The 14695-nt window shown below is 35.5% G+C and overlaps 1 protein-coding gene across 10 annotated transcripts in view; it reads right to left on the bottom strand.

Moving 5' to 3' along the window:
* Positions 1 to 14695, bottom strand: part of CEP112 (centrosomal protein 112) — a 312867-nt gene that overhangs the window by 191470 nt on the left and 106702 nt on the right. For all 10 annotated transcript variants that reach the window (XR_005554525.1, XR_005554526.1, XR_005554524.1 and 7 more), the window contains 2 exons: positions 9073 to 9208; positions 1313 to 1420 (listed from right to left, as the gene is read on the bottom strand). Coding sequence is in view for 6 of the 10 variants with exons in the window: in XM_039325516.1 (XP_039181450.1) it covers positions 1313 to 1420; positions 9073 to 9208 (244 nt within the window). In the remaining 4 variants the exon portion in view is untranslated. The remainder of the gene's footprint in view (positions 1 to 1312; positions 1421 to 9072; positions 9209 to 14695) is intronic.

Here is a 14695-nt window from a genome sequence, read left to right on the forward strand (position 1 = left end):
AATTACTTCCTGCCCCCCCCAAAAAAGATAATATAAACGAAGGAAGAGACTGAACTGTAACAATCCCATCTCCAATGTAGAAAGCTCCAACAAAATCCAGGGTCCTACCAAAAATACTCAGAATGGAGGGTGGGGGGTGATTTTTGGATTGTTCTTCTGCTCCAGTCTTTTTTTTTTTCCAACACATTTCCTTCACTCACAAGCAGCAAAAAGGACATTATTCAAACATAGTTCAATACAATCTATATTTCATTTGTATCTAGAGACCTATATAATTAGGAACCACTGTCCATTTCCCAATTTTCCCCTGAAATTGTATCTTTAAAATAGCAAGTTATTGCAAGGAGAGGGAAATTTCATCAGTGGAAGATGGGATTTCGTCAATGAAGTCGGATAACTCACTTGGCTCAACTCAGTAATCCAATCTAACCTACATCCCAAGAACACCTGCCCACAAGCAATATGGCTGTATCCCTAGTCTGAGATTTCAAAAAACAATTTCTGTTTTCGGAACAAAGGAGAAATATTATCATAGAAGATTTTAATAAGAATCAGTTTGAATTTTTGATATACATTGTCACAGATATTATGGAATGCTTTTTTGTTATAAATGCTTATACAGATAAAGAATTTTTATCTTATAATGAGCTTATTACCTACATATCCATAATAAACAGACTCAAAGCCATTTTATACCATTGTTGAGGATTTTAATTTTTGTTGCATTTTGTCACAAAAGAAAATCCTAAAAGTAAGATACTCATCTCTATCGTGACAATAGATATGGTATCTCAATGTAGCACCCAGCTTAAATTATCTATATTATTTGTTGAACTGGATTAAATTGACTTTAAATTTTTTTTTTTATTAACTGGAATTAATTGACTTTAAAATGTTTTGTTATTCTTATTCTTCCCATTCCTCTTATTCTACCTATTTCGTCTTCTGATCTCAAAATTTTTTTCACTTATGGGTAAATGCAATATTTTTTTTACCAAAAAGATAATGTTCATTCATTTATTCAACCAAATCAGATGAGCATATAGAGGAAATAATTTCAGTTCTATTATAAGAATTTCTGTTATAGCTTATGCTTTTCTGTATAACCAGAAAGTTTTAAAATTTTGGAGATGCATTAAAACTATTTGCTCAAGTACCAAATAGAGGAAGAATGTTATAACTGTGAGTTAATGAATCACTTTGAAAGCAGGTCAATGGCTTCCAAGATCACTGATAAAAAGGAAACTGCTAAGACAGCATATTTTAATATTTTTAAAAAATATTAAAAAACATTTTCTTAACATTAACTAACCTGTTGTTCATATTTTTGCTTCAGCTCCTCCAACTGCCAGGAGAACTCTTTTGACTGCTTCTCCCGGAAAGATTTTGATTTGCCAAGATCTGCTTCTACCTTTTCCATCTACAAAGTAAGCAAGAATACATAATTTCATAACAGACATGGCAGATAGTGTAATTATTTCCACACCATCAAAATCTTAAAAACTATTATCCATTAACAGTTAAAAATGAGATTCAATGTTTTATCAGTAAAGTGACAAGCAGATAAACACAGATCATTAAAAAAAATAAGCACAAATTCAGTCATTTAAAATGTTATCAGATGAGAATCTTATATCATTGAAGACAATCTAATTTTACATCTGATAAAATCTAAAAGCCTCAAGTGCTATTTATTGAAACAAAAAAAATAGGACTTAAAGTGCTGAAGATTTTATTGCATTCCATTTGTGTTCTTTCAAAGACATTTATCTTGGAAATCATGTCTTTTTTGGTATTATTACTGTATATTTATTAAATAAGTATGTGGAGGTTTCATTACATATGCATCTATTTAAAATAAGAAACAATATATATATGTAAAGAGAGTAACTAAAAGAAAATCTAGAAACTCTGACAGTTTCAACAGAAGAAAAATACCAGCAAATCTTATTCTGGAGATTTCCTTCTCAGCTATGGAGAAAGACTTGATTCTCATCTTTGTTTCTGACATCTTTTTCAGAGGTTTATGGAAGAGTTTAACTTTTTTGAAAACTAAATCTTCCCATTTATACAGCCTTATTATTATTATTATTATTTATTAATTTTCCAATTTTTCATTTAAGTATTTAAAAAGCAACGTGGTGGCCAGTTAATCAATAGTTCAATAACATATAAAAATCTGTAGTACAAATCTCAAGTTACAACATCAAATATTTTCTCTCTTTTCCCCTTAACATCTACTGTCTCGTATTTAAGCTAATACAATTCTTATTATATCAACTAAGTAAAAACATCATTATTACATGTATCAATAAATTTTAGCTTATACATATCTTAACTACTTTTATATTTAATTTTTATAGACAATAAATGTCCTGTTATTGTTTTTTTCCCAATTTTTAGTTTCCCATCAATATTTAAATTTAACATTTGATATTTATAATTTCCAGGGTTTAGGTAACCAAAGTTTCCCTTATCTCAATTCATAACAGAATCTAATATTCAAAATACACATCTTATCTATTTGAGTATAGTCTTGTTCTATTTTAGTTATCTATTTAAGTTATCTATTTCGCACATATTAAATCATCTAATTAGTAATACAGTATCCTCTTCAATAAATCAAAACCATTATATGTATTGTCTAGGTTAATCAATAAATCAAACATATTCATATTTTTTTTCTTTTGGTTCTAATTTTTAAATATTATACAAATAAAATCCCTATTTTCAACTAATTTCCAAATATTTTAAATTAAATGATCAAAATTCCCCTTATCTCACCGTCTCCCTTTAACCCTCTAATTATTACCGTATATTCCGGCGTATAAGACGACTTTTGAGAGCGTTGAAACAGCCTCCGAACTCCGGGGCCGTCTTATACGCTGAGTCGTCTTATACGCCAGAAATAAGGTAGTTTCTGGCATATAAGACGACTTTCTAGGCATGTGACTCGGTGTCGATCGTCTTATACACCGGAAATATCGGTAGTTTCCGGCGTATAAGATGACTTTCTAGGCATGCGACTTGGCGTCGATCGTCTTGCGACTCGGCATTGATCATCTTGCAACTCGGCGTCGATCGTCTTGCAACCCGGCGTCAAACTTGGAGGTCGTCTTATACGCTGGGTCACCCTATACACCGGAATATATGGTAATATGAAATCCTCTCTAATAAATCAAAACCCCAATTTTCTTCAGCCTTATTTTGGCTTTCTTCCTTTGCCAATTAGCCTTCCACGTGTGTGCTTTTAAATCATCAACTAGATCTCCTTCTATTATATATATATATATTATTTGAAATAAGAGAGACCATTTAGTTGCCATTTTTTGGAAGGGCTAGCCTATTTGTGTTCATTAGATCATCTCCCTATTATTCCAATTCCTCATGATTGTCCTGATATGTTTATCTTCCATTCAATATGTTCTTCTTCTTTCTCCTCAAATTTCTTCTGATTTATATAGAAAGTTTTTTCCAGTTTCAGTGTTGTCACTCCCTTTTCTGGATTTTCCATTAACTGTATTTGTTGGTCAATTGAGTCCTCTGTCTTAGTATTTGATTGTTCCACTTCTTCTGTTATCTTCTGCATTGTTGATTCTTTGGTTGTAGTCAAAATTTGGGTTTGTATGTCTAAGCTGGCATCGTGTTCTTTTATGTTGCATCTTATTTTGTCACAAGTTGAAAGAATGGTTTCATGTATTGCTTTCAATATGGAAAGGGTCTTTTCCTGGTCTTCATCCATATTCTCTTAATAGTGTGTTAAGTTTTGTTGGGTATTGTTTCTGATTGTGATGATAAAGAGATTATTTTAATGTTAAATTTAATTACTGCGGCTAGGTTGTTAATAGGGCAATATTGGAAGAAGGAATTTTTGCCTACTTTGCAAGAATGGTTTTTTAAAGTTTCCTACTTAGCGGAAATGGCAAAAATTTCGGCTTTCTTGAAAGATCAATTGCAAGAGAAGTATCTTTCGGTGTGGAAAAGATGGATAAATTTTATACAATACAAGTATGATATAAGAAAATATTATCTAGCTTTTGAATAATTTATATAAGTTTAAGATATTATTTAGAAGTGTAATTGTTACTATTCTTTAATTTTTTAATTTTTTTTATTTTCTCTTTTGTTTTTCCTCTTTTTGTTTTTTATATATAATGGAGTTAAAGTATTTTATAATTTGTTTATTGAGTGTAATTATATTTGCTTAAGATTTATTTGGGTTTAAAACTTTTTTTCTTTTAAGATCTAGTTAAGCCTCTATTCAGCTCTGGGAAGAACAGGGGAGGGTTTTGGGGTGGGTTGGGAGGGATTGGGGAAGGGGTTTTTATTGTAAAATTTTTTTAAAAAGTAATATAAATAAATAAATAAATAAATAAATAGTGTGTTAAGTTGAGGACTTTAAAAATCAGATGTTAAAAATAATTTTTATAACTAGGTATGGGACCTCTATTTCACTTATTATAGGTGGTCTTTATAGTAGAAGTCATTTGTCAAGTAAAATTTTATAGTCCAAGGTATTCCATCATCTTGTGTAATAACAAATGTTTCTCAGATAAAGAAATAGGAAAGCAATTCCCCACATATAGCTCTGAAAGTCAGTAAAGGTTTACATTCATAGTTCAAGCAGGCCCATTATGCCACTCAGAAATTCTCTTTACAGCTGAGTTTCTCACAGGTGGTATCTATCAAGGTCGAAAGAGTTTTATCTGAAGTCTGGGCTTCAAGCTAAGTCTCTTTTAGGCAATAAGTTGTAATACCAAACTTCGCCACAAGATGTCACCAATGCCTTTTAAAGTTTTTTAAGTCCAAAATTGTTATAATCCTTTTTCCAGTTTTATTTCTTTTTTGTAGATAAAAACAAAAGTCTCCAGTAAAAATAAGAAAACTTTTGGTCCCCAAGTTTCAGAAACATATAAATCCAATTAGATTAAAATTGTTCTTTTAGTGCTTTAACTCCCCTGGGTAGTCAGTCGCCGCTATCCTTAGAGGGTGGAGTAGAAATTCCCTTCCCTCTCTCCTCACAGAGGGAAAAGATACGTTGGGCAGCTTTTACAGGAAAAAAAATACTTAAGATCTTAAAGAGAAGATCAGATCTCACCCAGTTTCATCTGCGTTGCTTTAGAAGTGCTTGATGGTAAGTTTGACTTCGGCTGTCTGCAGCTTAGTGACGAGCCATATTGCTATGGCTGGTCTTTCCTCTGCCAGGTGGAGGGCTGCCCCGCATCGAGCAGAAGGGCTGCTGCCCTCCCGCGATCAAGCGGGGGTCCCCTCCTTGCTCGTCGCCCCTACAGGGCAACTTTCGACCCTTTCCAGGGTCCCCCAGCGGAACGAAATCGAACACGGAAGACAGAGCTCGCCTCCCAGCGGCCGCGACGGCCATGATGGCAAACTGGAAGTTGACTTCTCGGTTATAGTTATTTATTCATCCTATTTATGGGCCACCAAATCCAGAAGCATTCTCACTATTTAAAAGACAAGAAACAATCTGCAGTGTATAAAAGACTCATCTGCAAATAATGAAACCACAAAATAAAATTAAGGAATAACCAAAATATAAATAAACCAAAATGGTATCAGGATCCAAATTCCCCCTGGAAAAACTCTGTTCTGAGCATTTTCTAGAAGGCAATCAGGTTGGGACCCAACTAGATGTTAAAGGAAGAGGCTTTTCAAAGGACTGGACTATCACCAATAAGCAGGCTCCTAAGCCTTGACTCCTTCATTTGTCTAAGATGAGACCAGGCTAGTAATTTTATGTTGGTCAAACTGGCCAGACTAATTCCAATGGGAAAAGTGGTCCTACAAGTAACTAGGCACCAAGATTCTGTATAGCCTTACAAGTTAGCACCATTTTAAATTGTATCCCAAAGCCTGTTAGTAACTAGTACAAGGCTCAATGTAGAGGTGTAATGTGCTCCACTGCAAATGCAGTAAGCCACAAGGCCCTTGCACTTTGAACCAACCACAGCTCCCAAGTGATCTTTAAAGACAGCCTCATGTACAGCAGACTGCAGGAGTCTAAAATGATTGTGACAAGGGCAGATGTTATCATATGAAGATTTTCCCACCCCAACAGGGTCACATGTTGTATACTATCAAAACAGGGGGAAAGTCTCCCTTAACAACAGCTTCCGTTTTCTTCTAGCACAGTGGTTCTCAACCTGTGGGTCGGGACCCCATTTGGGGTCAAATGACCATTTCATGGGGGTCACCAAACCATGCTGTCCGCCATTTTTTTCCCTTTTCCCTAGCTGTCCTACTCCCTCTTATTGGTAGCCACACCCACTTGGGGGTCACCACAACATGGGGAACTGTATTATGGGGTCACGGCATTAGAAAGGTTGAGAATCACTGTTCCAACAGGAGTCATGACTCCAGAAAAAAAAAAAAAAACAAGTTATGTACTTGCTACTATGCAATCCAAAGAAACTACTGGAGAAGACAGAGAACCTGCACAGACAAATAATAACAGCATCATGCTACAATTCAGTTTATGTCTGTTCTCACAGCCTCCAGCACTGAGATAGGATCTCAATTACATCACCAGTCTGGATTAGTGAGGTAACACTGAATATCATCACGGTATTAATATTAAACTTCAGACTTTCAACTTACATCTCCTTGAGTCTTCATGCAAATGTTCAATGGGGGTGAGGCTGGGAAAATCAAGCCCTACACCACACACAAAGGAATAGCAATCAGGTTGTTCTCTCTTATCCCATCATAACTCATTGCGACCACCATTTCTCTAGGTTGAATAGCAAAGCAGTCATGTTCCCAGAGTTTCTACACATGGGTATCTTAATTGTAAGAGAGACAATTGGCTGTCTTCTTTCATCACAAATAAATCTACCATAGGTGTGCCAAGCTTAATAGCAATCATAAAAAAAACTTCAAAGAACTGTTCCTTTTGAGTCAATGTACCACTATGTTAATCTTTTCTGTTAGATGGAAAGAAGGAAGCCCATTTCAGAAATCTAAATGCCTGTCTGGACTCCCCTTTGGCCGTGATTCCTAAAAACTGGTGCCAGTGTGCTGCAATTCTGAAGTGTGGAACACGTATACGCTATAATATAGGGTGTAGTATAATACTACACATTATACCTTTTTAAAAATGGTGAAGTTTTCACAAAAATCTCAATACATCCTCAAGTATGGTTTAGTATACATAGTTGGCAATCTTCAATGCTGCCACCAATATGCTAAGTGCTGGTTTTGGTTATCAAAAATGTGTTCATGTAAGTTCATTTGTTCATTTGTTATGTAAGCAAACAAATCAAGGACAAAAACTTGAATTCATATCAAGCTTTAGAAATAGAATGCAATAAATCCCAAATATTGGTACTTATCAAATTACAAATACAGGTCAAAGCATCCTATAGAAATGTGACAATTCTCATAATTCTATTTTATCAGCTAAACACAATTGATATTTATTTTTTATGTCATGAAAACATAACTGCTCCTTCCGTGTATTAAGAATCTGAAGAGGGATATGTGTACAGAAAGGTGAACCACAATCATGCAACTCAATCTCAAACACAACACTTTTTTCATGCTGCATATAGGCAAGGCTGTCTATAGCACATGTCAAACTCGCAACCTCACGTGATGTGTAATGACGTATCGCAACTTTTTTCCCATTGCTAGCGATGGGGTGGGGCATGGTTTTGGCGTGACACATCCGGCCTATGGCTGGCAGTTTGATACCCCTGGTCTATAACAATTACCACTAACTCCTGGGAAGTAATGGCAAATTGGGACTTTAAATACAGATGTGATTAAAACTACTGGTACCCTACCACTTATCCCCATCCCCAAAATCTCAATGTGCTGTGAAATAAATTGAACCTGACACAAATAAATGACATCCACCATTCTTTATTCCATAGTCCGTAGAGTGGACACTTTGCTTTTGATGAATGACTTAATATATTTTTGCATTTCTTTTCCTTTTTGGGTGCTTTCAAGTCAATCTTGAATCCTGGTGGCTGCCTAGGCAATTTTGCAGTTTTCTCGGCAAGATTTTGTAAGTGATTTGCGATTGCCTTTTACCTAAGGCTGAGAGAAATGACTGGCTCAAAGTCACCCCATTGGCTTTGTCCCTAAGGCAAACCTAGAAGTCATGATATATCTAATGGCTTCTAGTGTAATGCGTTAACCATTGCTCCAAACTGGCTCTCTTATAAATCATAAAACAAATGAAAATGATAACCAATTGGGATTCTTTGGGGAAACGTTGGAGGAGTACCAATACTTTTGACCATGTCCACTTTTATCATTATTAAAATATCTCATTTGATGAAAATATATGGCATTTTAAGAAACATTTATTCATTTTGCTTTGACTCTTCTATTTACCCTCAGGGAGTTGTGCCAACAAGGATGATCCCTGCAAGATTACAATGAAATACAAAGGGCTTTATTAATTAAAAAAAAGAGGGAACATGTTTGACATTATTCCATTATTATACCATATATCATTGCAACACTGACTTTAGAAATTAAGGTACCGTATATGCCGGCGTATAAGGCGACTTCCGCAAGCATTAAAATCGGCGCCAAAGACGGGGGTCATCTTATACGCCAGATCGTCTTATACGCCGGAAATACTGGTAGTTTCCAGCATATAAGACGACGTTCTAGGAATGCGACTCGGCGCCAAAGACGGGGGTCGTCTTATACACCGGGTCGCCTAATACGCCGGCATATACGGTAATATTTTTCAGAAAGATAGCTGGAAGGTAGGACTGAGCTGGGTTTTAGAAAATGAATGAGGTGAAACAATGAGCTATAAAACCCAAGCCCCAAACAGGATGCAGGTTAATAACTTATTTATTTGGAAAAATCCTATTCAGTAATAAAACCATGGAGGGTTTTGGAAAATCCTGTTTTAAAAGATTAATCAGCTGCTGACATCTTTTCTTCTGATTCCCAGGCAAAGTTACTACATAGTGAAAGAGTTTGATGTTCCAGAATCAAGTGAAATATGTTTCTAGCCATATAAAACAAGAATATGCTCTCCCACTGAGACAGAGAGTTCCAGAAAGGCTGGCCCTGTGACCTTCTCACCTGTTCTTTCATTTCTGCGTACACTTTTTCTGAGTTCAGCTCCACCTGCCGCTTAAACTCCTCCAAGGCAGCATCAGCCTGCTGGGCTTGTAGTCTCTGTGCCTCCATCACCTGAGTCAGGTGCTCCTCCCTCTCCCTAGAAGGCAGAAAAGATTTTCATTGTTAAAATATCTAATTAAAAAAGCACGCCTTTGCATAAAAGAAAGGGCTTTTGTCAGATTCGCTTCAAATAGTATTCACTTATAACATTCACTTTTTAATCTTCTGTCCTTGCTTATCTTGCCTTTCATTACTAGTATTTTGAAGGAGAAAACAATGTTATTTTTACTCTCCCACTGATCTGAAATCACCTAAACAAAGGACTGAGTTCTTAAAAAAAATCTCCAGTTAAAGAGAAAAGTTGTAGAAGTACTGCAGTTTTGAGTCATGTGGAATTTCACCTTTCCTTAAACAACATTATACAATCATCCTAAAATATTTAATTAAGATAATATTTTAGTATATTGTGATTTTTAAAAAAAACTCCTAAGAGCAATTCCTATCCACAATCTCTCCAAAAGTCTGTGGCTAGTGTATAGCTTATATACCCAATTTAGTTTCACCCCCCTTTTTAACATATGTGGATATATTAATATTTTGTCTTCATCCAACCAGTATATAAAGCTAAAGAACACTATGAAAATCGTCTATGGAAACATTTATTCAATGAAAAATGAACCAGTATGCCATTTCCTTCCATGGAAAAAATAAGTGCACCCTGAACTCTAGTATATGGTACTGCCCCCTTTAGCAGAAACAACTTTAAGTAGGCGTTTCTTATATCTATTAGTCTCTGACATTAATGGGAGGATATTTTTTCAGTTGTGTGATGTTTGAGGAGTTTCTTCCATGCACAGCCTGTTTCAAATCACTGATGGGATTTAGATCCAGGTTTTGACATGGCCATTCAGAACCTTCCATTGATTTTTTAAGTGTTTTTTTTTTTAAGGGAGAAAGGAAATTAAACTTCCTTGGAGGATGAAGAGAAATGAATTTAACAATCTTTTGAAAGGAGGAAAGGAATTAATGCAACTTGTTTTGGAGAGAGGTGCTCCTCCATGCACTGGAGAGTCTAAGGTCTGAAGCACATCAGCTACCAATGCAGGGCCTTCTGTCTGGGGAAAAGGCACAAGATTGCTGCCTCAGCTTAATTGCAACAGCACGGTCCCTTGGCACTTGCTGTAGCTCAGACCGAGAGAGAACTCCTGCTACATAGTGCTCCTGGCTCAGCCTATGCCATAGCACCACCAGGCAACTTTTGCTGGCTGCAGTTAAGCTTCTGCAATGAGCTTGTGCAGGACTCCTCGCAAATTACAAGCCCACACTTTTGGTGATTGGTGATTCTATCATTGTTAGTTTTAGAATTATTTTGGGATTCAGAAAATAGCAGGCCAAAATGTTTCTGAACAGCAGAGATGATACTGAGGTGGAGACTGAAGAATGAGTGGTAAATCTGGGCCAATGAAGCTTCTTCGGGCAAGAAGAAGGTAGGAGATTGCACCCTTCAGCTCTAAAAGACAGTTCCTTGCAAGGAAACCTGCAAGATCTGGAGGGATTCTCCAAGCAACTCATGAGTAGAAAACAAGGAGCCAAAGAAGAAATACCAGGCTCACAGCGTCATGTGAAGACTGCTTAAGGACACTGGATTCACCCACTCCACTTTCTAGTGCACATTTGGATCACAATAATTTTAAAAGTGATAGAGATCTTCCAAGCAACACAGCTACTAAGCCACCTAGTGAGTGATCCTTTTAACAGGTTTAAAGTAAAAAGAAAAGAAATAATTGCAAGGATTTAAAACCAATTAAAAGGAAAAAGCCTTCCAAGAGTCTGAATTAAGAAAGTTTAAAAAGACTTAAGGGAGCAGATGAAGTTGAAATATTGTTTACTTTAAAATAGTTTTAAATTAATGAAATAAATAATACATACTTCTGTGGGAACTGTTTGAACTTGCTAAAAAGGACAGTTGGTTTTGTTAAACAAAGATAAGGGAAAGTTGCAAAAGCTTATGTGACTACATGAGTATCAAATGGGATGAAAGAGGTAAAGATAACAGAAAAAATCAGGAGGAATTCTTTAACTTTTACTTTCTAGATTACATATTAAAGAATAGAAATAGCTACTACCAGAAAAGCAGCAAAAGAAGGCTAGAGAGAACAAACAGAGCAAATAACAGGAAAAGGGTTTATGTCAGAGATTTTACAAAGATTGTTTTGAAGCACTGGGGAAGAATGTTACAGCATAAGTGTTAGAGATCTAGTTTCATTTGAAAGGAGAACAGAGAAAAGATTTGCAAATATGAAAGAAAAGATGAATAAAAATGTTGAAGAATCTATGAAACAAATGAGTGGAAAGGTTAAACAAATTAAAGACAAAATGGAAATGTTGGAAAATAAAACAGAAATAATAAATTAAGAGACAGAAAGAGATTTAGATAATGTGGCACTATAAGAGAGAAAGTATTTTAAGACTGAGAACTGTTTCAGAGAAAGCTGGTGAAGATATTAAAGAGGAGGTTTCTTTAATATGAATTTTTAATATTTTTGGTGGGATGAAGAACAGATGGATGCAGAACTGGACAAAGTATATTAATACATGACATGCAAAGCTTAGAAATGTACCAAGAGATATATTTGTGCACTTTGTCAGGAGCAAGAAAAGAGACCAATTTCTACAATAATATTTTAACATCTAATAGATAAATATTGGAAAAGTGGAAGCATCCTCAATTAACCAACAATTAGTTCATCTAACAAGTTTGTTTCATATTGAGATCTCACTCAAAGTAATATGTAACCCCCAGGATCATCTTACAAGTGCCATTAGAACTGAAAAGGGTGTCAAGCAAGGCTGCACATTGGTCCCATTCTTATTCAATTTCCATATGAACTCAGTGGTGGGCCATCTCCTCTACACAAACTTTCACTCTCCAAAACTTCACAGAAGACCCATCTCTCTTCTACTCTATGCAGACAATGTAGCAATGTTTTTAAGAACACATACTGGCCTTAAAAGAACCCTGAGAGCATTAACTTAGTACTGCAAGTAAAACCAGTTAGAAATCAATTTACAGATTTTTAAAAAAATAAAATAAAATAAATATATCAGCAGCATTTGAATTAATAGAAGTCAAGCCTATAGCACAATTTCTTTATGATGCCCAGCTGTGCCCTTCTCCAATTTTGCAATCTTCAAACTTGTTCAATCCAAATTTCTAAGATCGGTCCTTCAAGTCCCAAAATATGTTTCTAATGCCTCCCAAAGACTAGAGAGAGGTTTCATGAAAGTGAAGGCCTAAAGTGGGATGACCATATCCAACTATTGGTTTAGACGATCTTTCTTTCCCCTTTACCTTGCCCCATTTAAATATGAGGGAATATTGCTTATCCAATGCCTATATTACAGAGTCATTTGTGGCATTGCTCTTCACTCTGTTTCATCTGTTAACTAAAATTAAAATTCCAAATCTTTTCATTCATTCCTTATCAGCAAAAGTTCAGTAAGGGCTGTCAGATATAACTATATTGTCCCTTTAACTTTGATCAAATAAGCCAGCTTTGTATTCCCTATACATTTAAAAGATCTGAACTCTTAACCCAGTCAAATAGACTCCTGTAGCTTGGTTTCTTATCATCTTTGTTTTATGCTCCTCATCAAAATATTTCAGAACTTTAGCAAGTCTCTTTTGTACAACCAGTAAGAGGAATTCAATCTTTTTTTTTGTCACTTCTCAAAAAACCCTTCAAAACTCTGACAGATCTTATTTGTACATCAAGTAAAACAAAAATATCTACATCTCCTTTCTGGTTTGATGGTTGCATATGTCTTTTAGGCACTGAAGCATCATCCTGTTTCATTTGAAAGTCCAGTAGATCCTTTTCTGCATCTCTCTCATTACTTGCCACATTTATATCCACTTTCAGATTAATTTCAAACTTATCCAGAGTATCTTGTTCTTCTTCCACTGCATCCTTAACAGTTCATCTACCATCATTTCCAATAATTTCAAAGCTCATTTGTCATAAATTTTCAAAAACTTTTCATAATTTTCCATCAACGTTCATTATTACAATATTTCCTTGCATTGTTGTTATCCTCTAGCACCCTCTAGTTTCCAACCTTTAAAGCCCTATTATCTTGTTTAATAACATTTTTCAAATGCTTTTTGTATTTAAAATTCTTTTTCTAAAGAGGAGACTCACCTAGCAAATGTAATATTGCTTGCTATTCCAAAGGAATTTAATCCTTCCAGAGAACAGAAAAAAATGCAAATCCAAGTTGATTATGTTTTGGTCGAACTCAATGTTCTTTAAAAAGGCTGTGTTCAGCAAAAATGGTTTCTCTCCCAACTCCCAGCTACTGGATCCATAAGCACCACATAATGATAATTACTGTGGTTTACTCCTGAGTAGCAGCTGTGTGGAGTCATGTGGGTTATCCTAAGATTTCCCCTTATTCCAGGAAGAGATAGGTGGCTTGGATGTTGTATCCAGCTGCCAACTGCTTCATAACACCGTGTTACCAAACAAAGCAACATTTATCATGGCTCTCAACTGAAAGTCTCAAATACTTAGTTCTGGAATTTGATATTAAATGAATTATTAAAAAAAAAAAAGAAAAAAAAATTATACAAAAAGTGTTTAGATAGACTTTCTTTTTCATGATTTTTTCTTCTGAATTTCCTTAAATTTTAATTATAATTAATATAAAAATTATTAATTAAACCTTGTTTGGAGGCAGCCACTCTTTCATGCACAGGAAGCTCTGGGTTTGTGTCTGATGTGTCTTCAGCTTGGCCTGTTCCAGGGAAGTTTGGCTATAATGGCAAGTTAGGAGAGGGATTGTTTGCCTGCTGTCCCAGGTGAAAAGCACCTCCTGCAGTAGTGTGTTGGATATGTTCAATGTCTTATTTGTAAAAATGATAATGGCAGAATACAAATAAATAAATAAATAAAAATTGAATCCAGGTTTCCTGTTTAACCATGATGCTCTATCCCAAGTTTTGGAGTATGAGATGCTAATATAAATCCAGCACCAGAGTACCATTTTTATTTCAATAACTATAATGCAGTGGTTCTCAACCTTTTTAATGCCGCAACCCCCAACCGGTCGTAAGTCGAGGACTACTCAACCGGTCGTAAGTCGAGGACTACTCAACTGGTGCAGCACCGTTTGCAGAATGGGACTTTTGGCGGGCTCAGCAGGGCAGAGACAGCCTGGACAATTCCTATTGGCTTTTGAAAGCCAATAGAATTAGACTCTATTCAAGAGAGTGTATTCTATTGGCTTTCAAAAGCCAATAGAATAAAAGGGAGTAGCACAGCTAAGGAAAAGGAGAAAAGAAAATGGCGGACTGCGTTGTTTGGTGACCCCCGTGAAATGGTCGTTCGACCCCAAATGGGGTCCCGACCCACAGGTTGAGAACCACTGCTATAATGGATCTGTTTTTATTTCAATAACTATAGCAAAATGAATATTTAAGGAGTAAGATAGTTAAACAAATTAGAGGAACCTAAGATCTATATCAAAGTGCCAGCAATCATTAATCAACTAAAACAGAAAGTATCTGTAAAAACTACACCAA

The sequence above is a fragment of the Crotalus tigris genome, unplaced genomic scaffold, assembly GCF_016545835.1.
Source record: "Crotalus tigris isolate CLP2741 ecotype Arizona unplaced genomic scaffold, ASM1654583v1 scf7180000024337.5909745, whole genome shotgun sequence".
In the NCBI taxonomy this organism is placed as follows: domain Eukaryota; kingdom Metazoa; phylum Chordata; class Lepidosauria; order Squamata; family Viperidae; genus Crotalus; species Crotalus tigris.